Source organism: Lissotriton helveticus, chromosome 3_1 (assembly GCF_964261635.1).
Source record: "Lissotriton helveticus chromosome 3_1, aLisHel1.1, whole genome shotgun sequence".
Lineage (NCBI taxonomy): Eukaryota > Metazoa > Chordata > Amphibia > Caudata > Salamandridae > Lissotriton > Lissotriton helveticus.
The window spans coordinates 1,087,581,993-1,087,609,973 of record NC_136061.1 but is presented as its reverse complement, the minus strand read 5'-3'; the positions used below and the strand labels follow the sequence as shown (position 1 = coordinate 1,087,609,973).

Here is a 27,981-nt window from a genome sequence, read left to right as displayed (position 1 = left end):
AAGAGTGAAGCAAAGGCCCGGAGCGACACTCGTAGAAGTGAAGTGAAGTCCTCGAAGGGAGCTCTGACGCCGAAACACTTGACGAAAGCAACAGCCTCCAGGGACAGTCAACCGAGCGGATCCTTCTAAAATGACTCCCAATCGGCGAAAACCCCTTGAAAAAACGTCAAAGGTTGCTCTCGAAAATGACACCTCGGCGCCGAGGAAAGAAGGGCCAACCTCGTTGTCCTCTAAGAGAAACGCTCCGACCCTCGACGCCCAACATGCTGCCGAGATGGAGAGGAAAAAGAGGAGGTTCAAGGCCGAAATAGTGCGCATCCTACTGCGGAAAAAGTCCAAAAGTACGCCAAAGACGCGGAACCACCAAAACGCCCGAACCAGTCTAGGAACTGGAAGATGACTACTGTTTCGAGGGAGAAGGCGACCAAAGATCTGCAATCCTACCTGGACTCTACTTCCTCTGAGGCACAAGATGTGGAATGGCAAGATCTTAACGCTGGAAGAAGACGTTGACACTTAGCTTCGAGGCCCTCGCCGCTAGACGACATCGGGATCTACAACATGGTATAGAAGGCTGCACAGACTTAAGAAGTAAAAAAAGGAGGAGGAGAAGCCCAAGGCATGTTTCCTCCTGGAAACTCACAATGTGAAGGTAAACACCCAGGCTATCTGTCTAACAAAAACTAGCTATGTACTCAACTGCATCATTCCCAAACAAAATAGAAAACCTAAACCATAACACAAACAATCATGATGATATCAAAAATAGTATTTTTTAATAAAAAGAGATACATTTTTACAATGTGAATATACGATTGTTGATAAAAAATGATATATTTTTTATATTAAGAAAACATAAATTTAAAAAAACACATTAGAAGGACAGTGATACATGTCCTATCTATTGTTGCTGTGGCTGTTGTATGTGAGTCAACGCGTTTCGACACGTCGTGGTGTCTTCCTCAGGACAATTATAATTTCAGCCAATTTGTCTGACAAGGACCTCTCTTCAGGGTTTGTCAGTCGATATCTTCAGTTAAAAAACAGAGTGAGTGAGGCACCGTTATTTTCTTTCCCTAAAATCGGCATGTGAAACCTTAGTGTTAAGGATTCACTGCTCCCATCTCAATCAGTCTGTATTTCCACTATTCGGTGGTTTTCTTCAGGTAAACGAATTCCTCTAAGCTATAGATAAAACCATATAAACTCGTGTAAAAAAAAGGGATCGTTCAAATATACGGGGTGACAACACATCGGGCAGTGACAGGATAATTTTCAAGCCAAACTACGTGGTGCCTTTAAGAGATTACAGCTCCCCGTGTAAAACGGCAACGTCAACATGGAACTTCAGAAATCTCTTTTCCGAAGAAAGGACCGTTCGGAGTTTTAACTGTTTGCAGACAACGCTGCCCGAGAACGGGTCTCCTCGTCTCTTCCCTTCTCACCGCGGGGACCAGCTTTTTTTATTATTGAGCGTTCACTTCTCGCAGGGCTCTATTCTTTTAGCAGAGTACCTTTTTGGCGCTCTTTCTCCCTCTGGGGATGGTCCAATCAGCGGGCGGCTTGTAACGGCAGAAAACGAAACAGAAACTCTACTGCCTCAACAGACTAGGAGCCAATTCCTGCCCATGCTCCCTAGTGTGCTGGACCAGGAAAGAGCTGCCTTTAAGGAGACAGCAGAATGCAGAGCTGTGACACTTAGAATGGAGAAGAAGTACAAACATTCTTCAAAGGACCCTGCATACATCCATGGGTCAGTGCCAGCCGACTCCATAATTGCTAGGAAGAGGGCTAATGTTCCCACAAAAGCAGGACCACCTCCAGACAAGGAGAGTAGGAGGATGAATCTCGCAGGGAGAAAGGTGGAGAGCAATGCAGCAATACATTAGCGCATCGCAAATTCCAAAGCCCTGATTATTAGGCACGCATACCAGCACTGGGATGAAGTGGGGCAGCTCCTAAAGCATCTACCAGACCAGTACCAACAAAGGGCAGCTCACCTGGTAGAAGAAGGAAAGAGCATGGCGAACAAATGCCTAAAATCGGCATTGGATGCTGCAGAATCAAGCAGGCTAATGATGATAGGAGTGACTGAGAAGACTAGCATGATTCAAGCCAGAGGTACAAAGTAGCATATTAAATACACTGTTTAATAGAGAACAACTGTTCGGCACACCGGTGGACGACAAGTTGACGCAGCTCAAGAAGGACAACGAAACCGCAAGGTGGGCATTTCAGGGGAATGCGAAGAGGCACACCCACAAGGAGACCAGGTGGTAGAAGTTGAGGCACTATGCTGACCACATCGCACCAAACGTTCCAGCAGGGCTACCAAGGGAACAACCAATGTCAGCAGCAGCAAAACTGGCAGTACCAACCCCGGGGTCAGTCCTTTCGAGGGCGCGGAAGCTGGAGAGAACAAACACGAAGGGGGGGACAGCCCTCAACCAAATGACTCTGCCAGTCATCAGGCAACACCTCTGGGTAGGCGAAAAGATCTGCAATCCTACGAGAAGAGGCAGCCGAACGTTCAACGACAAACAGTACCACTCCACACCGGTAGGGTGGAAGAATAAGACTTATTGCCATAGCCAATAAGACTCTCTAGGAAAGTGTAAGCTATTGGTTTTGTGAATAACCATGCTATTAATTTATATATTTTCAAAGGCAACACATTAAAAAAAATTGTCATTTACAATACCAATAGCTCACACTTTCCTAATGCGAGACCTATTGCATTGCAAATGCTTGTCTGATTGTGGTTTTGGCTGTTGGTCTGCTGTGTTGGCCTGAGCTTACGCCTTCAGTGTCTTCTTTCTGGCTCATTAGCAAGCCGTTTGCGGTTTCTCTGCGAGTCTTTTTAGTTGTCCTCTGATGCGGATACTTTTTCCTAAGAGGGTTCCCATGTTCTTGGGACGTAACTCGACCTGTGTCGGGCAGTGGTAGCTATTACATAGCTCTCTCCTATGCTAGAGAGGTGTGTTCGCCCTTCGGGCCTCTGCTGTCCGTGGAATCACAGTATGTCGCAGGTGCGAACATCTTTTCCTTCGTCCATCGCAATTGTAGTGGTGCCGCTGTCCCTGTCTTGCCCGCGGAGGACGTCGGGCGGAGTTACGTGGTTGCCCACCCCCTCCTCTGCGCGCACGGATGCTGGGCAAGAAAGTTTTCCGGGTCCAGTCTCACGCCTGGGGAATATTCTACGTTAAGGAATCTGCGGCTAGAATTGTCTCTACCAGATACATCGTTACGAAGGTAAGTAACTCGTACAATATAAACATAATGCAGTACAGTTACTGCATAGAGATAACGAAACAGCCTCCAAACAGGAGGCCAAAGCAAGAGGCATTCGAAAGAAGAATTCTTACCTAGTCAAAGGTGCAGGAACGTCAGGAAAAACATGCAATCGAGCACGTACCACACAGAAAAGAACGACTGAGCATATTCAACATACTTTTTAATTCCAAAGGTGGATGGAACATTATGGCCAATCTTGGACCTAAGGTTTTTAAACTAATTTGTAAAGAGACAAAGATTCAAAATGACTACATTGTAAGAAGTGCTACCTCCGTTGCAGAAGGGAGACTACACGGCAACATAAAAATGACCTTAAAAGATGCGCATTTACTCATCCCAATAATAAAAGACACACGAGGCTGTTAAGATTTGTAGTGGACTAAAACACTACCAATTCAAAGTACTCGCTTTTGGACTAAAATCAGCACAAAAAGTATTTACAAAGTGCCTAGCAGCACATCTCAGAAGGCAGGGGATTCAGGTTTACCACTACATGGGACGACTGGTTAGTAAGAGCAAACTCTTACAGCCAACAAGTGATAGAGACACTAGTTCAGCTGGGCTTCTCCATACATGTGGAAACATCATCAATAGAACCAGAACTCATAAAGGTGTTCTTAGGAGCAGAAATAAATACTGTGCTAGGGAGAACATTCCCAAGCGAGAATAGGAGATCAGCCCTATTGAAGGAGACTCTTCTATACCAGAGGGGGGCATCATCTGACAGTGAGGACAGTGGGGAAATTACTGGGAATGATGGCCTCATGCATTCATTTAATTCCCAACATTCGTCTACATATACCATTTCAAAAATGTCTACAGACACAGTGGTCACAGGCAACAGGGAGTTGGTATGATCTAGTGGTTGTAACAAACAAGGTTCATCAAGAGATGGCATGGTAGAATACAACTAACCTAGCACATGGGAGACGTTTCACACCACCAACTACAACAGTGACCATAACAGATGTATCCCTAATAATAGGATGGGGAGCACACATGAACAACCTCAAAGTAAGGGGATTGTGGACATAGCAGGATGCAGTGAAACACATCAATATATTGGAACTAAAACAGTATTATTTGCCTTAAAATAATTTCAGAAAGAGCTCTACGAGAAAAGGGTGTTGATAAAACAGACAACACGACAACAATGTTTTACATAAACAAGGGGGGGACACGGTCTGTAGCACTCTCAAAGCTAGCCCAAGGGATATGGCGATGGTCAATCCCAAGGGGAATGGTCATTAAAGCAAAACACCTACCAGGAAAAGACCATATAGAAGCAGACAAACAACATAATCCCACAAGTGAAAACTAAACCAAACAGAAGTACAAAAGATTTTCACGAAATGGGGGACACCAATAAAGAAGACCTATTTGCAACACCCCATAATGCAAAATTCCCAAACTTCGCATCCAGGCGGCCTTGCAGTCCGGGAATGTGCTATGGATAGAGTGGTCAGGAATATTTGCATACTCTTTCTCCCCAATACCGTTACTGAACAAAGTGATCAGCAAATGCAGGATCCGCAAAATGACAATGAAACTCAACACACCACAGTGGGCGCGACAAACTTGGTTCTCAGAAATAGTGGAAATGTCTCGGAGAACAATGCGCAAACTTTCATAACAAAAAAGATTTGCTAACAATGCGAAACGGGAAAGTGCTTCATCCAGTACCAGAGCGCGTAGGCCTGGCGGTATGGCCCCTGAAGACTTAGAATTCTCACATCTCAAACTACCAGAAAGCACAATGACTGTCCTTAGAGAAACGGGAAGCCCAACAACAAGGTACTGTTATACAGCAAAATGGAAAAGATACACACAATGGTGACTTAAAAAGCGTCTCAAGAAAGATTACAAAAGAAAAACTGTACTGAAGTATTTGACACTTAACTCGATAAATTAAGTTTTACTTCACTAAAACTGAGCTGCAATTGTAGCGTATACAAGAGGTGAAACTGGGATGAGTTTATTCACTTCACATGTGGTCAAACGGTTACTTGAAGGAGCAAAAAGAATTGCACCACCAAAAATGGTACCGGCACCAACATGGAATCTGAACATAGTTCTAGCTCAATTGATGAAAGCACCATTCAAACCACTACACACAGCAACGCTACAAATGCTCACGCTAAAAAATGCCTTTTTAGTAGAAATAACATACCTAGGTTGAGTCAGTGAACTGCAGGCACTACCACTACAGGAACCCTACTTCCAAATACATAGCAAGAGGATCGTCAAGAGAACAGATCCGCAATTCATACCAAAGGTGGTATCAAAATTTCACATAAATCAGAGTATTCAGATTCCAAGTTTCTTTCAAAATCCAAAGACCAAAGCAGAAATAGCTTTGCGCACACACTTGACGCAAGAAGAGCAGTCTTGTATTACATTGACAGAACTAAAAAATACAGTAAAACAAAAGTTATTTGTATCGTTTGCAAAAAGTTTTCTGGGAAGGCTAGTAACCGAAAACACAGCTGCAAGATGGATAAAACAATTCATACAATTATGCTACAGGACAAACTTTACAAAGTGCTCCACGGGCACGCTCAACAAGGAACTATTGCATTTCTAGATAACACTCCAAGACCTCTGCATGGCTGCAACATGGTCTTCAGTACACACATTCACAAAGCATTACTGTGTTGACATTCAAATGAACAAGCAAGCACAAGTAGGACAAAGTCTTACAGCATCTATTTACAAACCAAAGTTAATCTTCCACCCAGCCACCACAAGACTAGCAAACTGCTACAAAGTCTATGCACAGCATGTAAATTCATAAAAGATTCACGCTGCAAAACAAATAGTTTCTTACCTGTCTGTGTAGTTTTGCAGCTTGAAGAATGTTCTGTATTCACTAGCAAACCCACCCTCCTCCGCCAAGGAAGAGAACAATGAGGAGAAGGAAAAGAAAAAAAAAGAATCCGAAGATGGCGACCAAAGGTGGGAGCTTCGGGAGGAAGCACGTCAATGTCACAGAAGGACACCAAATGGTGGTACGTCGATGCCCACCAAAACAAACAAACAAAAAAAAGATGAAATGCTACATTTCTGGACCCAACCACTAGATGGCGGAATAATGCACAGTATGTGAATCCAGAAAATTCTTCAAGCTGCAAAATTACACCGACCGGTAAACTATTCATTCTTGCATTTTCAAATGCAGTGAAATTAAAGGAGTTTAGGTTTCCTAGATGTATTGTTCATTCCATCACAGCAACATCTGTGGCCTTCCAGAGACCAGTTCCTTTTGACAACATTTGGATAGCAGCAGCGTGGGTTATTCTAAATGCTTTTTGCAAGCACTACTCTCTGGATTCATCTTGATGGAAAGATTCTACTTTTTCATGGACATTCTCTGCAATTTCTTTGTTCGAAGCCTCGTTGTCGATCTGTTTCTTTCTCGCCTCCCTCCCTGTCTGAGTGTTGTAGCAGTGAAGCTTGTTTTCCCAATTGGTTAAGAATTAGGGAGTGTGAGTTAGCAGTACAAGAAAAATTGCCTCATGCTCCTAAATGTGGTGTTGAAGAGCATGCATGGAGGGCAGCATTTATAGCACCTAATGCATTAAAGATGAGCAAGCTGCAGCATAGGAGGCATAAAAAAACCTTCTGGTGATTTTATGAAAATTATAGTAGTAGTATCCGCGACACCAGGTAGTATCGCGGACACATGTGGTCAACATTAAGTCCAGTTCACATGAATCCATCATTTGTGTTGCTTGTGTTCAAATATCTGCAGTCTTCAGCAGAAATGCAGCTCAACGCTTTCAACAATTGACTTGAAATTTGATAAACAAGTTTCTAATAGTTCTACGTTCTTTGTACAGAAGAACCCAGGCTGGGGAGGTGTTGCTTAAAAATATATTCCAAGCCTTTCCAAACTCAAACCTACGTAGTACCATCTCAAAAGTCTACAATTCACAGCACACAAATGTATCATTGATTCATTTTGTAAAATAACCACGTTCAACAATTTTGTATCTTGGTCATAGAGTAACATATTGCCAGTGACACCCCTGTGAGGTTGAAGTGTTGTATTAAAATATATATATATTTTTTTTTAAATCCAAGACACTGTTTTAACTTATCAATGCAAGTATGGTGGACACATGAGTGGTACTATGGATTTCTAGTCAAAGTAAAGTCTTTTTACTTGTCCCCATGCGCCCCCCTTCCCCTCCCCAGTGACACATGTTGCCTTCTATTTGAAACTCGATCACTACACTGTATAATATTGCACAAAATTTGTATCAGTAGCAAATTGTTAAGTTAATTTTTTTATGTCTGAACTAGAGCTTGCTTTAGTTGTCGCCTGCCTCCTTTTAATTAAGAAAAAGAACTACAACAAAAAAACAGGACATAGAGAAGGCCTCCTGGTGAAACTTCTTTAACCATTAGTCTGTTGAAGTGTCGTCCACTTCATCATAGGTCACGGGGCAGAGATTCAATCCACTTAATTTTGCCTGTCGAGCAGTGCTGAGGTTACACTGCTGTTAGTCAATTCCTTCGTATTTTTCGTTTGCTATTTGTTCTTCATGTATTGCAAATGTTGTCACAAAAAAATTGAAGAATAGATTAATGTAATTCCAAGGCCAGACCTCTTCTTTAGATAGCGTTGTGGGAGAAGTGAATAGATGGTAGAAGATGTGGGCTCGTTAATCTGTTGAACCTGATCAAGGTGGAGAGTTTGTTACCAAAACAAGTAACATGGAGCAAGTCGAAGAGTATTGGAACTATTTATAATCTATCCTAGCTTTCTTTATGCTTGAAAATGTTCATGCTTGACATCTCCTCCACCTCAGTTTGCTTATTTCCATACTGCCAGGTTTACTTAGGTTTATAGTGATGGCATCCTGATGGTTGAGGAGTATGTTTGGGGTTTTACTACTTTCAAGCTGAGGATTGATGTGGTGATTTTAAAGGCTGAGGATAGATATCTGGACAAACCTGTGGCCTTTCCTAATATTTAGTTAAGTTTTCTTAATGCATGGTCCTGCTATCTCGCCTTTTTTTCTATCAATTCTTTAAGGTTTTAAAAAAGGCTCCCTATGTACATGCTGTAGACCTCAAGTCAGACAACGTTCAGTTTCCTTTTGGGTTTGTTGTGTAGGTTAGGGTTGATGCTGCTTTTTCATTGTCTTCCCATTAAGTTTGATACCATTGGAAGTTTAAAAGTGCTTCCCACTCATACCCCTACTCGGACATACTCACACTTGATAGAGAAGGTCTTTGCCTTAAGCTGGAGGTACTTATTCTCAACACTGCCAATTTGGCATACTTGTGGCCGCATGCTCAAGTGGATACAATAACTATATATTTGTCCCATTGCCAGAGTCAAAGTAGACCGTTCCATTTTGCATCAATATATTATTGAAAGTGGAATGCGACCGGAATGCTCCCAATCGGTTTGCACTGGTCATGCAACCATTTGCTGGCGCTAAACTGGAGCAAAAGAGATTAAACCCACCTACCCTCCCTACATGCAGAAAAAAATGTGAGCTTTATTAGAGGTTAAAATGAACCTAGACCACTTCAATGTTTTTTGCAAATGGAAATCTGGCTCAACTGAATGTGATTTGGTCTAAATTCTATTTATATTACAATGTTGAGGTCATTTATCCATCTCGCCTTACTTGTAGGCTAGCAACTATAATATGTAGGATGCAAACATTCAGATACCTATAGATCTGAATCTATTAAAGATAAAAACATACATGAGGGTAGCCTGGGAGCCTTGGTTGTTCCCTTTAGACACCCACAGTCATTTTTGGAAAAGATTGCGTCTTTCCCCAGTGGGTCTTGTGGCTACTGCAAAAATGGCTATGCTTCCCAAATTGCTCGACCCCTTGAATAATTTATCAGTTGCTGGCCTTCAATTATATTTACAGAATTAGATAGCTTCTTGGGAAGCTAATATTAGGGACATAGTTTAGGGCAAGGCACCATTTCCAAATTAAAAACTCAAAGGGGAAGTGGGGACCTGAGATATAAAATTATACTACCTGGCATCCCAACTTTAATGGTTAACCTGTTGGTTAGTTGGGCATAACATTGACGAAATAATGTACCCACTTGATTTCATACAATATGGCAAGCTATTTATGATGATGTATGGCAAACACAGACACTCATTGGCTCACTCCCCAGACTAGAGAGGGTTGTGTTTCATTGTTTGAATGTTGCTAGACATAAAGCTCAGAAATGCATCCAGTTCGCAGCTACTTAATCCTAATGAGGCCTCCCAAAGAAAAGGGAATATTTCTGTATTAAATATTTCGCTTATTGGGATGAAGCCAGTATATTTAAAATTGGCTACCCGTTTGAAAAATTGCCAGTTTGGTTCAGTCATGAATAATTACGGTATACATAGAGGCCAATTCATAACATATAACTGCCTCACAGAAGCACTCTAATCAAATTGGAATATTATAGATATCATATATACAATTGGTTAAGGGAGGCATTTAATTCGGTTATATCATGCCCCACTGAAGCTGAAGTGAAATTCCAAGTCCAAATTAAGACCTAAATGGAACAAGGATTTGGACAGCTGTGTCAACGAAAAGGAGTGGAATGCCATACTAGGTTATCCCAATAGCATCTCCAGAAATGCCAGTATTAATCATATACAATTGATCCACCATATCTAGCCCACAATATGCTACATAAGATATACCCCAGTAACCGAGTAATGCCCTCCATGCTCTCGAGATGAGACCAGCTTCTGGCACATGTTCTGGATGTGTCCAGACATCACTATACATTAGTCGTAAATCACCCGTGCACAGACACAAATTCACAGGACTTCTGAATATGAATAAGCCTTACTGCTGTCTGTTGGGACAGATTCCCCAAGATGTGGCTTGTAGAGCCACATTCAGGTTCTTGGACTTCACTTTTCTACTTGCAAAACATCTGATCACGATGATTGGGAAAGCCACAGTGGGCTTCCATCATGAAGTAGCAACTGGAGCTCCACATATGGACAGAGGTCTAATATATCCTACTACATACTGAAGAAATTAAGGACCGTAGGAAGACCCAAGTATCAGAACGATAGGTCAAACTATTGACCTAAGTGGATGCACACAGCTGGATATTTCGTTTTAGTTTACCTTTATAGGATTAAGTGTTGCACCCTCTAACCCCCGCCCCCCTCCTTGTATCCCCTAACCCCCAGCATATTACTGAGTCAAAAGATATATTTTCAGTCTAGGGTATGTACGTACAATCATCTGTTTCGATTGTAATGTGCATGTACACAATAAGAATAGCTGTGCAAATACTTATTCCACATAGTATGGTAACAAAACAGCCACTGCAATGCATTACACAAATCATGACTAGTAAATATGTTAAATACAGCCATCTGTAACCATATTAAATACCGAAGAACTTTTGTCTGTTAGTCTCCTTGATATAAAATGCCAATACACCAGATGTAAAAAATAAATGTAAAGAAATGTTGATACCGTTGCAAAGTGGTTTCCAGTACTGAGGTACACTGATGGATACTGAATTAGACTACTGCGTTCAGGAAGAATATTGCCAACATCGTGAAATGAGAGAACTCCTATCATACATGTCTTACTAAAGAATTAAGCTACATATCTTAGTGTGCATTTGGATATATTTATAATATACCAGAAGGCTTCTGTTAGCCCCTTAAATTTGATATTGTATGTGGGTGTGTAGATGTTCGTTCTAAAGAGCATAAGATAATGGATGATTTGAAGAATTTTTAATTGTTTAATTTTAACACTCATCCCTTTGTTTTGTTTTTTCTTTCTTTCCATTAGGTTATAGGTTAAGTCATCAGACTTTAAATGCTATTGTAAAGCGTTACAGCAAGAATGGTCGAATCTATTTTGATGATTATGTGGCATGCTCTGTGAAGCTAAGAGCACTTACAGGTACTTTTTTATGTTACTATGAGTGAACAATCCCATGCTTTCAAAGGCACCGCTAATGCTTATGAAGTAACGTGTTTTTTGACAGAACCCCACCCTGGCCCCCCAGCTTGGTGTGCAATTCTGCTGTCTGTCTGGTCTCCCTCCGAGGGTTCCAGCAGTGCCTGCGTCTTAGTTCTCCAACAGAGCAAGTCACCCTCTTGTCCCTGCTGGTTCTCCACTGCAGCTTAGTTTGTCTTTCTACATTTGCATCTCACCATAGGACAACTTGCTCCACATTGGAATTGCAACCTAGGACTTCACCTCCTCTATGAAGAGGCCATTTAAGCCTCTGGAATCTTGTGAACTTGACCTTTTAACAATGTAGCTGTCAGTACCTCTGCAGGAAAGATTATTGCGCTTCAAGCTTTTACAACTAAGGACCCATTCTTCCATGAGGAAAGTATTGATATGAAAAGTCCCTTTTTTTTTTTGTTCTTAAAGGTTTGATAAAATTCCATGTGACAGATGGTAACTCTTTCCGTAGCTGTGAAAACTGTAAGCAACTTGGATCTTTACAGGGCCCTGAAGTGTTGGTGATCCTTTTATCACTTATGGTGGTTTTACTAAAAACAATAAAGGCTATTATTCCTAGGCTGTGCATATTAAAACCTTGAAAACAAAAGAATTCAGCTAGGTCTAACACTTCTCGTTCTACAAGATCTAAGCCAGCACAAGTGGCATTCTAGAGTCACTAACTCATTGTATGCATTATTAAGGTAGCTTCTAAGGCCACCGTTCTTGCTTCCTGTAAGCATTACTCCTAGAAAGATTCTTCATTCAAAGGGGCCAGTAGGTAGATGTAACTGTGCTTCCATGCTCACATTCTTATTGTGAGCAATGTCTTTCATATATTGTTACCATGTATTTCAACAGATTTGATGTAGAACAAATGGGGAGAAGATGTGACTAAGTGGCTAGAGATGCCGACTTTGGGACCTAGTATATGTGTGAGGTACATGATCCTGTAGATTATCTGCCAACTTTATGCTTTCTGTAGCTCTCCTTTGCTCTCAAGCTAGCTTTGTGAGATATATATTTCACTGAAAAAACCATAGGTTTCAGCTACGTTATAGTTTGGAATTAGCATTTTAAAAAAACGTAGAAATTCACTGAAAAAACCATAGGTTTCACACATGTTCTAGTTAGCTGGATATTTTACTCTTACAAAACCATTGAAATTCCCCCGTTCTAGTTAGTTCAGCTAACTATAACTTGCGTGCCCGCAATGCACTGCTGATGACGTCGCATATTACATCACTCATGACATGGTCAGTGACATCACTCATGACATCGCTGATATCAGTTTTTATCGTAACCCGCGATTTAAACAAACATTTTTTATTTTTTATTTTTTTTGGCCTTGCGCATCGTTGTGGGACCCCCTAAGCAGGCCTGGGGGGTCAGGGTGTTTCTACCATTCCCCCTTTTCGCGTTTCTTTTTCTGTTTTCTTGTGCCTCTGTTCTACTGAGTGGAACAAAAGGGGGTGGTGATGGACGGAGCATCTGAACCAATCAAACACTCACACCCAGTCAACAGATCTGGGTTTAATCCATCACCGTTCTTTAGCCCACTCTGCCACCCCAGTTCAGACATGGCCATATGCAAATCAGTCTGACCCTGTGCCTCATGAGAACAGTCCAGCCCGAACTGCCAAGCCATGCATCTCCACACCACTGGAGTCAAGCTATCCTGGCTGATGACGGCTGATAGCCAGAAACCGGTCCTAGGATGCTTGATTCCGGTCCAGGGAAGACATGGCTTGGCAGTTCGGGCTGGACTGGTCCCATGAGGCACAGGGTCAAGGCTCATTTGCATATGGCCATGTCTGGGGTGGTGTGGTGAGCAAAAAAACGATGGATTTAGGCCCAGATCTCTGTACTGGGGTGAATGTATGACATTGTTCTGCATTCTGTCCATCAACTGTTGTTTTTGCACTCGGTTCTTCTGAGGCACAAGATGGCTGCCAACACTTCCTGGTTTGGAGTGTTGACAGCCAATTAGCATAAAGCTCGGGAAGGTACGTGTACCGTACTTCGTCTATAGATATATCTATGATTTTACTTTTGATTTTCTCAGGAACTACTGAATGGATTTACACCATTTAACAAAAAGCGTGATCTGCGAACCAAACTCTACTTTTTTGCCAAATTTGGTGTAATTCCGTTCAGCAGTTCGGGCTGTAGCCGTGTCTAAAGGTCCCTATGGGGAAAACACGTTTTGGGACCCCCCTTTTTTCTAAGCCCCCGCTTGACGAATCACCCGAAACTCTCTTCTTGGAGAATTTCGCGAAGATTCGTCGACCGGCGCCAAAGTTGTTCCAAATAGAATGTTGCGGATTTCCTATGGAAACTAGGTCCTAACTATATTAAATACATTAAAAAATAAATATATATTGTGATAGAGAAATAAAGAGCTTTGAGAGGGTGAGGACAGTTCTTGGGTGCGGCACGTCAAGGAATCTCTATATAGGATGCCCAGACCTCCGCCCCGTTGTCCAACCCTATCAAACGTAACCAGATTATACCCTGGTGGAGTAGCGTCAACTAGGTCAGGGCCCGAGGAATCCATGGCCCAGGTTTCGGTCATAAAGACCCAATCCGCCTTATTTTGTTCATTATATATCAGGATAGACCTGAGAGTCTTCTCCAAGTGAAATGGCTGCTCACTCCTGATTGTTGGGAGGGGCCATGACTCATGAGGAGTCTTGAGATTGATTCCCCTTCCCCCAGCAACAGCAATAAATAACATTATACGATCGAGATCTACATGTATGGTTTACGCATGCTGTCTCGTAGTTTAAAAAAAAGTCTTCATAGCCAAAACCAGCTTGGAATCCTATAAATCCTATCAGTAAGCTAAAATTACTTTGAAGTCTAAGCAGCATGTTTCCGAATTTGTTTCACAGTACTTTGTTAATATTGAATTTGACCTTGCAGTGCAGTAATACATGTTTTGAGTATGTGTTAAATGCGTATTATTGGGCCACATTTATTTTCAGATATTGCATAGCAGTTGGAAGTGCATAAATATTGCAGATTTACTTTGTGTAACATTGAAATGAACTTGGGCACCCTCAACTAGCCTTACTGGGCCTTGAGGATCCCGGTTTATTGCCACATATTTGGTACATTTAGCTGTAGATAGTGAATAGAACACCCCTCCCCATCAAGCTAATACTACAGATTAATTTTCTTTCAGAAGGTATAGTATTTATGTATTGGTGTTGTATATCAAAAATGACTTTATTTTTCTTTTGTTCCCAAAGATGTCTTGCGACGAAGAGATAACATGCAGCAAGGATTTGTTAATTTTGCATATGATGATGTAAGTAAACCCATACAGAACTTGGTGGAATGTTAATGTGTCCACAGTTTAGCAGATCCGTTACATGTGTAGGATTCAAAGAAAGTCTTACACATTGGTCAATGTTTTGAGTTAATTTCAAGATGACAAAAGCAGCGTAGCATTATTTATGCCTAACTGGTCAGCAGGAGATGGTTTGGGCTGTGACTTTGGCCCAACCCTGGATAAACCTTCTACAGAATGAAGGAGAAAATAGTTTATCTCCCTTTGCCTACCCTCACTACAAAAGTTAACAGAAATTGTTTTTAACAAAACACCATGTATGAGGTCAAAAACAGTTTTGAGATCTTACATTCAAAATGGCCATACAAAAGTTTTTTTTCTCAAATTATTGATGAACTTGTTTTGTCTTTTTATTTTCAATACCTTGGTTAGTGAGTGATCTTGGAGAACCACATTTAATTTAATGATTTTTACTGTGACCTATACAGTATTCTTCAGTGTATGTGAATGTTACGTTATCATTCTTTTTGAGTGAATTTTACAGATTTTTTTATGCAATTAACAAAGATGAACTAAATTACCACAAAACATTTGTCAAATTTTGAATTTTTGCTACATTTCTGCAGCGACTTTAACCTGCTGCATAGTTCACACTAATTTCAAAAAGGGGGTGGTGATGGACAGAGTATCTGAGTTAATCAGAACACTCCTACCCAGTCAACAGATCAGGGCTTGATCCATCACCGTTTTTTAGCTCACTGCACCACCCCAGTTCAGAACCTGGCTATATGCAAATTAGTCTGTCCCTGGCCCAGTGCATCATGGGAACGGGGCAGACCAAACTACCAAGCCAATTCTTCACTGGAAAGGAAACAAGCTTCCGGGGACCGGTTTCTGGCATTACAGCCGTCTTCGGCCCGGCTTGCTTGAATCCTGATGGTGCAGTGAGCAAGGGACTCATGTCTGAGCATACCCTTCCACACTCATGGTGGCCAAACTAATTTCAAAAAGGGGGTGGTGATGGACAGAGTATCTGAGTTAATCAGAACACTCCTACCCAGTCAACAGATCAGGGCTTGATCCATCACCGTTTTTTAGCTCACTGCACCACCCCAGTTCAGAACCTGGCTATATGCAAATTAGTCTGTCCCTGACCCAGTGCATCATGGGAACAGGGCAGACCAAACTACCAAGCCAATTCTTCACTGGAAAGGAAACAAGCTTCCGGGGACCGGTTTCTGGCATTACAGCCGTCTTCGGCCCGGCTTGCTTGAATCCTGATGGTGCAGTGAGTAAGGGACTCATGTCTGAGCATACCCTTCCACACTCATGGTGGCCAAACTAATTTCAAAAAGGGGGTGGTGATGGACAGAGTATCTGAGTTAATCAGAACACTCCTACCCAGTCAACAGATCAGGGCTTGATCCATCACCGTTTTTTAGCTCACTGCACCACCCCAGTTCAGAACCTGGCTATATGCAAATTAGTCTGTCCCTGGCCCAGTGCATCATGGGAACAGGGCAGACCAAACTACCAAGCCAATTCTTCACTGGAAAGGAAACAAGCTTCCGGGGACCGGTTTCTGGCATTACAGCCGTCTTCGGCCCGGCTTGCTTGAATCCTGATGGTGCAGTTCACACACTGCTCTCTCATATTACGGTGTTCATTCCCACGCAAGTGGGCTCGCCTGCAGAATGTGTTGCTGGGAGTACCGTTTCATCAACCTCTTCCAACAATGTCCGTGGTCACGGACGCTTCTCTGGAGGGCTGGGGGGGGGGGGGCACACATGGGGTGCCTTCAAATTCAAGGTCGGTGGTCAACTCAGCACCAAACCTACCACATCAACATGCTGGAGCTTCGGGCAGTTCATCTAGCTCTTAAGGCTTTTCTTCCAGCTATAAACACCGACTCAGTCCTAGTTCAGACAGACCATACCGCCACCATGTTCTATCTGAACAAGCAAGGGGGCACACGATCTCGCCCTCTCTTCCTGGAGGCTTAGGCGATCTGGCACTGGCTTCTGGCTCGGGGCCTATCAGTAGTGGCAGTACACCTTCCAGGCGAATTAAACACCAAGGCAGACGCACTCAGCAGGCACTTCGAAGATCAGCCAGACTCTGTGCTAAACGACGAAGTGGTAGAAGAACATTTTCGTTGTTGGGGTCGTCCAACAATAGACTTGTTTGCAGACGACAAACGCAAAATGCCACGCCTTTGCGTCCAGATTCCACCGGCCAGGGACGCAGGGGAATGCTCTCCTGATGGATTGGTCAGGAACATTTGCTTACCCGTTTCCTCCCCTGGCTCTGATTCCGAAGGTGGTGTCCAAGCTCCTCAGGTCGGACATGGAGATGATTTTGATAGCTCCGGATTGGCCACGGCAGTGGTGGTACCTGGACCTTCTGCATCGGTCTGTGCGTCCACACAGACGGCTTCCTTGCAGGCTGGACCTGTTGCGCAAGATGAACGGGAGGATACTTCATCCCAACCTCCCATCACTGAACCTGACAGCATGGCTCCTGAGGTCCTTCAATATGGGCATCTGAACCTGCCTCCCGAATGTATGCACATTTTAAAAGCGGCTAAGAGGCCTTCCACGAGAGCGTCGTATGCGTTCAGGTGGAAAAGGTTTTACATATGGTGTAGGGATCGCCGCCTAGATCCTACTAAAGGGCAGGAGGAAGTAATTCTTCCATACCTCCTTTCCTTGGCAACTTCGGGTTTGAAATATGCTTCCATTAGAGTGCATCTGTCAGCCATAGTAGGCTTCAGGAAATCACCTAGCCAGATTTCTTTCTTTCAGGTTCCGGTGGTCAAGGTTTTCCTCCAGGGGTTGAAGAAAGTCTATCCCCCTGTGCGCAATCCTTCTCCTCCTTGGGAATTGAACCTGGTTCTATCCAGGTTAATGTCACCTCCTTTCGAACCCATCCACAAGGCCTCTTTGCAACATCTCTCTAGGAGAGCGGCTTTTTTAGTGGCGATTACGTCAGCGCGCAGAGTAAGTGAGTTAAAAGCGCTCTGGACTAAGGAACCATATACTGTTTTCCATCACAATAGAGTAGTCCTGAGAGCTCATCCATTCTCCTTGCCTAAGGTGGTTTCTGATTTTCATTTCCCTCCCTTCGTTCTTTCCAAATCCTACGACCCCGGCTGAGCGGTCGCTGCACTCCTTAGATCTTAAGAGTGCTCAAGTTCTATTTGGGAAAGACCAAGGGTATCAGGAAGACGGATCAGCTGTTTGTGAACTATGGTTCAATGAGAACGGGCTTTCCAGCGGCCAAGAGATCCATCTCCAGGTGGATTGTCTCTTGCATTAAATTGGCCTATCAGCTTGCAGGCAAGCCTTTATTGGTGTCGCCCAAAGCACATTCCACTAGAGGGAAGGCAGCTACAGTAGCTTTCTTACATGACATTCCTATGTCAGAGATATGTAAGGCTGCTACCTGTAAATCGGTTCATACATTTACGAGGCATTACTGTCTAGAATCTGATCCCAGGGCTGATACTCAAGTAGGGCAAGCCTCCTTGAGGAATTTATTTGGGTAGCCTATGGCCTGCTCAGGCTTGTTGATAACTTTACTGTATTGTTATTCCTTTGCCCGCAGGGATGAGGTGAGGCTCGCTATTCTATTCTAATGCTTATGACTATTGATGAGGATCCCCTGGAAGAGAAGGATTAGTTACTTACCTGTAATCCCAGTTCTCTTCCAGGGGTATCCTCATCAAAGTCATAAGCAACCCTCCCGCCTCCCCGGGCAAAGGACATTCGTTAATGAGGAGATATTGTTAACCTATTTGTTCCTTGGGTTTTCAGTCTCCGAAAAGAACAACTGACCTAACTGTCACCCCTGAGGCATGATGGGAAGCTGGGGGTCATGGGTGCCTTAAAGGCACGGTGTCAGTTTTTTTGTTGCAGCTACAGGTTAGCTTTTCAGTCTTTTTAGACTGTGTTTGCAATGCAGCCTGGGAGCTTTCTATGCTTTCAGTGAGTTATAAGAATTTCTACTGCTTTCTAAGCATTAAAACAGTTTCTAAACAATCTTTGGTGTTTCTCATGTTTCTAATGCAGAAGTTCATGTATGGTGGAAATTCTTTACAGCATAATTCAGCTCTACTGTTTATTTGGCTGCAATTGCATATATATATATATATATATATTACCTACTGGCGGTCGCCAGTAGGTATATATAGTTAGGATTTTTTCTCTATGGGATTTTTGAAAATTCTATGTCTAATAACTTTGGCGTTTGTGGACGGAATTGGCTGAAATTTTCAGGAAAATGGCACATTTTGTTTCTGAGCAGCCCTTGAAAATTTTGGGGGGGTTCGTCAAGGGGGGGCCGAGAAAAAAGGGGGGTCCCAAAACGCGTTTTTCCCATGTTAATTTCCATAGGGCGGTTGGCCTCACTTTTAGCCCGAACGGCTGAATGGATTTGCACGAAACTTGGCAAAATTGTAGGGACTGGTAGCCCGATGTGCCTTTTGTAGGTCTCAATATATGTGCTACAGTGGATTTTGAGAAATTAACGTTCAAAAAAAGATATATATCTAGAGCCGCGCCTGGAGCGCTCCCCGGTACGCGTACCGGGGAGCGCTCCAGGCGCGCCACGCGACTTGCGCACGGCAAGCTGATTGGTTCTCGGGTGTCTGTAAACATTCGAAACAGTCCGCAGCGGCCGCCATCTTGTGTCTCGGTAGGATTGAGACACAAGAGGTGGCAAAAATCAAAGGGGGAAATGAGCAAGAGGGGGCAGGGTACACACCCCCTGACCCCCTAGGTTTCATGTGGGGGCCATAAAAGGCTCCCGCGGGTGAACATTTTTTTTTTTTTAAAATTCGTTTTTCGCGGGGGTGAGCGCCCGGTACGCGCACCGGGGAGCGTACGGGGGAGCGTACCATGGAGATTAAAAATGACAGACTTTTAAAAAAATAAAGCTTCTTTTTAAAAATTGGAGGTAGTTCTGAAAAGAACTTTTTTTTTTTCATTTTGTTGTTTTATATATTTTTTTTTGTTTTTGTTGTTTTATATTTTTTTAGACTTTTTAAAACAATTTTATATATTTTTTTGGATTTTTTTCAAGGGAAAAACAAAAACAAGGATTCCAAAACTGCTCAACAGGAGCAAAAAAAATTGAAAATTTAGGGACTGGAAGAGCAGCGGTGTTGCTGTTTCTTTAGGGCAATCAGTTCAACACTCTGCTCCCCATAGCAGAGCAGTTCGTCACACTCTGTGCACAAATTTGATGCCCGCAAACACCGGCTGAATGTTAGGGATCATTCTTCCACGGGGTGGTCCCGAAGGTGTTGCTCCACCAGTGGAGGTGCTGCCGCCATCTGTGGGTACACTCCGTGCCAGCTCTCTGACACTCTCCCTGGCAAAGTTGTTAGGGTGTCTTCTTTTCACATGCCGGATCAAATTAGCATTCCCAAAACTATATTTTTTCAGAGGATTGCCTCTGGATAAACTACTCCCACATATTTTGCATGTTACTTTGGGAGCGTTGACTTTTTTCTGTCATTCTGGGATTTCGTAAAATTTCCAGATGAAATGGGTTTTTTTCTTTTGCTGAGGAGGGTCCTCATCTAAAAATCCCTCTGAATCACTGCTGGATGACTCTCTTGCAGCCATTGCTGGAGATCAGAAAAGTAGGAGATAGAGTAGACACAACAGCTCTTGCTCTCTCCAAGTACAAAGCAATAGTGAGAGAAATGGGTGGGTTTCACACAATTTGGAAAATAAAATGTTCTGAACCAATGAAAAGTGTTATTTTAAAGTCACATGGTTTGACGCGCTTACGCTACGCGCCCCGGGGCGCGCCCCGGGCGTGTATCGTAAGCTCATCGGGGCGCTTACGTTGCGCGATCGTATGCGCTTCCGGGTGCGCTTACGCGGTGCGTCTTAAGACGCATCTCGCGGCTACGCGATACGTGTCTTATGACGCAAGGCGTGGCGGCTACGCGATACGTCACGATGTTGTTTTCGTTCTCGGCAATAGCGCTTCCGGGACGCGCATTAGTACGCGCCCCGGGGCGCGCCGCAAGATTGCGCTTACCCGTGCGTTCACCTGTCCGCGCCCCGGGAGCGCACTAAAAATAATATTAAAAAAAAAATAAAAAAATTATAAAATATAAAATTAGATTTAAAATGTATTATTTTTATAAAGATTTGCTATTAAAAAACCTATGAAATTCACTGAAAAAACCATAGGTTATAGACCATATATAGTTAGGAATTAGCATTTACAAAACCTTGAAAATTCACTGAAAAAACCATAGGTTATAGACCATATATAGTTAGGAATTAGCATTTAAAAAACCTTATTTTACTCACACAAAACCATTGAAATTCCATATATAGTTAGTTGCACTAACTATATATCGCGCACCCGCAATCCACTGCTGATGATGTCACATATTACATCATTCATGACATGGTCAGTGACATCACTGATGACATCACTGATGACATCTCAAATGACATCACTGATGACAACACTGATGACAACATCCAGTGACTGTATGTTTCTGTAAAGTTAAAATATGTCTTACATATTGAAGAATGAGTGGATGTAGAAGTGTCTGGATGAAGGATTTAGTAGGTGCATGACTGACTGTATGAGTGAGTGATTAAATGTCTCACTGAGTGCATGGGTTAGTGACTAAACTGTCTTAATTTGTGCATCATTATGTCTATTGTTCTGTAAACTGTTGCATGTGTTGATCAATAGCTATATGAGTAACTATATGGGTTATTGATTGATTGTCCAAGTATTTGTATGGGAGACTGAGTGTGTGTGGGGCTGGCTGGGAGGTGTGTGACTCTGTGCAGATCAATGTGTACTTATATCAATGATTGTATAACAAGGTAAGTATGTGTTAGTATATGTTTGAAAATATAAGGTGCTCTATGTTTAACTGTATAGACAAGAAAATGGAAGTGTGATTGATTCTTTACAGGACTGACTAGGTGTGTGAGTAACTCCATGGATGAGTGGCAGAGTGTGAGTGTCTGTATAGGTGTATGAGTGCATATGATAGTGTTGTAAAGATGAGTGATTGTATGTATGAATGATTGTATGGGTGAATGAGTGAATGTGTGTGTAGACGTAGGAATCAGTGAGTACATATGTAGTAACTAGTATTGGTGTGTCAATGGTTTCAAAAATTATACTCTGTGTTTAACACTGGGTGAAACAGAGGTTATATTAAAATATGAGGAGATGCATTGTATTGTCACATGAATGATATCATCAGTGATGTGGTCATTGATGTCAAATGAGATGTCATAAGTGATGTCATCAGTGATGTCATTTGAGATGTCATCAGTGATGTCATCAGTGATGTCACTGACCATGTCATGAATGATGTAATATGTGACATCATCAGCAGTGGATTGCGGGTGCGCGATATATAGTTAGTGCAACTAACTATATATGGAATTTCAATGGTTTTGTGTGAGTAAAATAAGGTTTTTTAAATGCTAATTCCTAACTATATATGGTCTATAACCTATGGTTTTTTCAGTGAATATATATATATATATATATATATATATATATATATATATATATATATATATATATATATATATATATTAGTATATATGTGGGGCACATATAATATATTGTTTCCGGGGTCCCGCGCATGGGCGGGAATATTCTAATGCTTATGACTTTGATGAGGATATCCCTGGAAGAGAACTAGGATTACAGGTAAGTAACTAATCCATCTAGGGCATTTACATCTATGGTCACTGTTCTGCCACCCGCGACCATACATCCATCAGTTGATATCTTCGTAGCCTGTTCATCGGTTTGAATGAACTTCTGAATACCATCGAGGTTGGACATTATTGAATTTTCAAATTTTGCCAGCCTTTCCTCGATCGAAGTAAGTCTAGCAAGAAGAGGCTGTAAAGACAAAGAAATGAAGCCACCAATCTTTGACAGGAGACCATCATCCGATTGTGGTGATATAACATTGGTATAGGCCATTGGGGAATGAACGGCGGGGGGGATTTCCGGGTGTAATAAACCTGGGCTTGGGGGATTAGCATCTGATAAACCTCCCTTGTTGTTCAATTTAGGGAGTTTGGACTTTTTTCCCCCCTCATTTGGCCCCCTTCCCGCTTCCTCTTCGGGATTGCCCCCGGAGTCTGGGCCGGTTCCACTCACCCCTGTTGGCACATCAGCAGTTACTTTTTTTCCAATCATGGAAGACGATGCGTTCCTAGGAATGGTTCTACTTTCCTTGTCGGGCAGACTATGTGCCTCCACTTGTGGCAGAGAGTTATTACTTGGAGGTGTAACTCCGGGAGCAATGGCCCTGCGATTTGCTCTCTCCGGGGTCCGTGCCAGGATCAAGGGCCCCAAGGAGGAACGTTTTGCAAATTCTAGTTCCTGTGACACAGGGCACTCAGTTATAGTTTTCATGGGCTAACACCGAGGTTGCCCTTGGAATGAACTGGTCCAAAGTCCCAGCCACATGCCCGCCAGTGGCTATTTTCCTTCCCTTCCCTTCATGGCAAGACATTGTAACTTATTTAAATATGATCTTTGAAGATTATTGTTCGTTTGTAGGAATAAAGCGGTTGATGACTAACCTTTGATCCACAGGTGTTAGAGGGGGGGGCCCGGCCCCCACCGGTCTCCAACGGGCCCGCCCTTGGCCCGGGCTTCGCCCTGCGCGCGTCGGCGAGGCGGATATGAGGGTCCGTCATATACAAACAAGGGGAGTGGCCAAATGTGCCTCAGGTGTCCCAGGCGCAGGGCTGCTGGGACACGTAGTCCTCGCGGCGATCCGGCAGGCGGGGGAAGAGTGTGGCAGTTTCCCTCAGTTTGCCCGGTTCATTCAATCCATGTTGTCCTCACTGGAAGCAGGGCTGCATAGAATACAAAGCTGCAGTGACCCACGTTGGTTTCCTTTCGACGAGAGGTTAAGAGCCTGCAGCGCTAATGTGCCTCAGGTGTCCCAGGCACAGGGCTGCTGGGACACGTAGTCCTCGCGGCGATCCTGCAGGTGGGGAAGTGTGTGGCAGTTTCCCTCAGTTTACCCGGTTCATTCAATCCATGTTGTCCTCACTGGAAGCAGGGCACTTCCGGGGCAAGCAGAGATCCTTCCTCTTCTAAACAGCAGCGAGGCGTTTTCTTCCGGGATACTTTCACAAAACACTTGTGTGAACTTTCAAGCCATGTGAGAGGTGCAGGTGGAACAGTAGGTTTTAAAACACTTTACCAAATGCACTAATTTCAACGCAACCTTCCTGTAGAAGGGAACCGCGCTACTAAATTAATGCACAGCATGTGAATCCAGAAAGCATGGACGCTGCGAAACATAATGGTTATTTACCAGTCGGGCATGAAAAATTTCTGGATTTACATGTGAATTGGCCATCCACCTGGAAATGAGGCACCATCGGGGGGGGAAACCACAGAAAACGCATACTCCGAAAAGGAATCCAAAGGAAGTTGCAAAGAAGGGGAAAAAAGCTTCTCAATATGGCTAGCACATACAGGGGCTTACAGGATGTATGTCCTGTGTCACTGAGGTAAGGGCTAACCACCAAATGACAAAGCTCACAGCAATCAAAAAAAGACTACAAGATAGATTCTAGGCCCAACTAGAGATCACAAATAAATCAAAGCCTGTGAATCTAAAAAATCTGTAAGTTAAAAATACTACTCCTACAAGTAACAATGTTGTTCTGACTGATTGAAGGCTGAGCAGTTGGAAGCCAAAGTAACGGGTTGTGTGTTTTGAGAGACCCATGGTAATTTTTCAGAATGTGGTAATAGACTGATACTGGATGGACAGCTAGCAAAATTGGATAGATCATTGCAGACCACCTTGCTACTTTTGTGGTCTGGAAAGTTGTCTTAAATGGATTGGATGTGACCGGTGGCACTAGGAAACCCAAAGTGTTCCATGTCCCATTAGGGACACCATCTGCTAATTGAAGGTAATTTACCCTTCAGTAAATGCAGGTTCCTTCCGATCCACTCACACATCATTCTTGCTGGCGTCCACGCCTGTACTAGCATTTCTTTTGTAGACACTGCATACATGATAGTTGCTCCTTTTTAATAAATTAGTCTAAGAGGATTTTGAGACTTCTATATTTGTGCACATTCCCATTCGGTTACTGCAATAGTATTTTATGGAGAAATCGTTCTAGACCTGGAACGCTGTAATGAAAATACTCGCTTCTGTCCATTGCCATGCTACTATGGCTCGGTCTTTGGGGTTTCTATAATAACCTAATCGGTTTGACACCGTTTTTATTGGTTGCAGTTGATAAAGGGCACATTAAAAGCATTAATTTCTTTTTAATTATTATTAAATAAACCCAGTCATATTCATCCAAAAGTACTGTGCTTATCCTTTAATAGCTCACAACCGGACCTTCTTACAGTAAGTAATGCCTTTGATTAATTCAATGACTACATCCTTAAGTATTAAAATAATGCAGTTCTATTCTGATCAGCTAGTATCCATTCAAAAGCAGTTTGATGTTTTTCCACTATGATCAACTTCTGAAACTACCCTTGTTTTCAATTATTCACATTGTACTGTTAAAAAAATCTCCCCCGATATTGTTTATGCTTACTTTATGATAGTCATGTAAAACACATCTTTGTTTTTGTTTTTAGTTTTTGCAGTGCACAATGGCAATCTGAGACACCAAACGCCCACAAAATTTGAAAGTTGGGGAAAGGCGTCTGTGAAATCTTCTGCGGAGAAGGAACAATCTTCTGTGAATTAAATTGTTGTAGACCTTTCCATGTTATGCCTGCAAAGGGACATCCATTTGTATAAATGTTTTGATTTTTGTGCACAGTTCAGAGCAATAAATTATTTTTAGTTTTGCTTTTTACTGTTTTCTGAACTAATAGCCATTTTTATATTCTAAAATGCCAAATTAGAGTGCATCTTCTAATATTTTCACAGGTCTAACAAAATCTAACAACACAAATGTTAGTTATAGTGGTCATTTGCCTATAAACAAAACACTATGGGTATCTGACATGCTGTGTTGATAGTGGTATGCATATTTGCTTCTTACTAAAAGAATGAACTCCAATTGTGAAAAATAGCCTTTTGTGGCCTATAATGATGGATTACCCTGAATCATTTGGTAAATGTTCCAAGAAATCTTCTGTTTGGGGGAAGGGTATTTTATCTTTATTAATTTCACATTTCATATTTTTTGACTGTTTATTCATGTATTTAATATTCAGATTATCTGTTCAACTTCTACCTGAAATGTTCATATACACAGGTTTGTATACCTAAACTTGAGACCATATTAAAGAGTGCAATCCATTTACTCACATCTTCCTTTCACCTAATCCTAATAATCATTGTAGTTCGTCCATTTCAGGGGGTAAAAGATACATCCCAGCAGATTTAATATTCTTCTAGTCGGGCCATGGTGTATACCCTTTAATTATTTGATTTATAAAATCCTTGTCTTTATGTGGTATTTATAGTTTCTCAGCAATTGCATTTGACTATTTTAGAAATTTCCCACTTCCTTACAACAAAAGATTTGAACGTCATGCCTTTTATCTGTATGTGTGCATTCAAATATAGTGGTGTATAAATGTGCCATGTTGAATCAGATGAACCTTTCCAGTGACATTTTTTTTATTACAAGGAATTGGTAATATATTATTGGTAATTAATGGATTTTCCTATTTTGTTTACTATGGGATTTCCAAGTATGATAGATCAAAATTAGGGCTTGCACTCTGTATAAAGAGGGGATTTATTTACTATTTGCCTTATTTGCCTTTCAGTTATGTTATATTAAACACATTTCTTAGATGTTCTGTGAAACTAATAAATCCCTTCTATCTCAGATTTGTTTATGTCCTAATCCTCCTTAAACATTACAATACTGTGGTATGTTAAGGAAAACACTTCCCTGCACATCAATTTTAAATTGATCATGCTCACTCCCTGAGTCTAGTTTTATCTTTAATTTAAATGAAAAATTAGAAGTACTAAAATGTATTTAAATTGTCACCATTGCTTTGTATGTATTGTGAAAGAAACCATATATTTTTATGCACTTTAAATCTTCAGAGAGGGGGTCAGTTGTATCTTGACACCTTTTTGACCTCTGCAGTGTGAATCTTTTCAGACTTCACAAGCTGAAAATTATTACATCTAGTGGTTGGATCTGAAATGGTCTTGTTTGCTCTCTTTGGCATCGACTTTTTGGTGACAATGAAGTTGGATGTGTGCCTCCAAAATCCACCATGTTCAAATTCTTCTTTTGTGCCATTGGGTCCTGATAAAGGAAACCATGCTCCACAGAAGAGAACCAGAAAAACACTGTGGAGGAAGGAGGTTATACCTTGTAACAGACAATGACTGTTGGAAGGACATCGAAAGCGCCAAAGAACTCTGAAGATAACATACCTTATAGTGCGAGCATCGATCAAGTGGGTTGGGGAAGGCATGCCTGGGAATTCGCATTGGGCCTTAGACATGGAAAAACCTTTTTAGGTTTTGCCCAAGCTGCCACCACAAACTTGTCCAGAGATACAAGCCTAGTATGTGTAACATCTGTCTACCCAAAGACCACACATCAGAGGGAAGATTTCTTCCTGAGGACTGTAAAGGTGAGGGAAAAACAGAGGTGGGTTTACTACTCCGTGGCACAGTGACATATCAAACAGGACTTTAGACCACTGGAGCTAGCTAGCGAAGAAAATCTGCATGGAGAATCAGAGGGTGCACAGCATAAGGGCTTCAATGTTGAGGAGGCTTATTTCTACTTGGAAGTGATGCAGGAGAAAGCGACCTAGGAGGCAAAGCGAAAGAAGTAGGAGGAGCTGCAGAGCAAAGCTAGTAAGAGTCTGAGAACCATGAGTCCAATAAGGCAAACCCAATACCAAAACAACCCAGGGGGAAAATAGAGTGGAATGGGAAAATGGATCAAAACACCAAGATGCTGCTGGGAACAAGTTTCAAAGTGCATTTTGACCCTGAAAGGGGATCCTTAGAAGGAACAACAGTTGATGGGGGAGAAGCGATTGATATCAAAAAGAGCAAATGCCCACTTGAGGTCAAATTGGTGGTTGATGCAAAGAAAGGAGTTTGACAACTCCCTGAAGAAATTTAAGATTGCCAGCAAAGCCAATGGTGAAAAGACAGGTGAGGGACAGTGGAGCAAGAACAACCCTGCACTTGAGAACCTATGCGAAAGACTAACTCTTCTACGTATAGGAGACTCAATGTGAACACATGAGAGATTAAGAGTGACACTGTAGGAAAACTGAATTATCTGGAAACACTCAAGAGGAATTAACTTGTACTCCTCCAGACCCTCGCCACCATAAGACATCCGTGTACAACACCCTGATTAAGAGGACAGCAGACACACATGAAGCTGAGCTGGAGGAGGA

At 42.3% G+C, this 27,981-nt stretch overlaps 1 protein-coding gene across 1 annotated transcript in view; it reads left to right on the top strand.

Annotated features, from left to right (window-relative positions):
• The window catches only part of GCA (grancalcin), a 149,249-nt gene extending 122,823 nt beyond the window's left edge, over window positions 1-26,426 (top strand). Inside the window, exons 6-8 of the mRNA XM_078681651.1 lie at window positions 11,106-11,219; window positions 14,525-14,583; window positions 25,216-26,426. Of these exons, the coding sequence (XP_078537777.1) occupies window positions 11,106-11,219; window positions 14,525-14,583; window positions 25,216-25,242 (200 nt within the window). The 3' untranslated portion in view covers window positions 25,243-26,426. The remainder of the gene's footprint in view (window positions 1-11,105; window positions 11,220-14,524; window positions 14,584-25,215) is intronic.
• The last annotated feature ends 1,555 nt before the right edge of the window (window positions 26,427-27,981 follow it).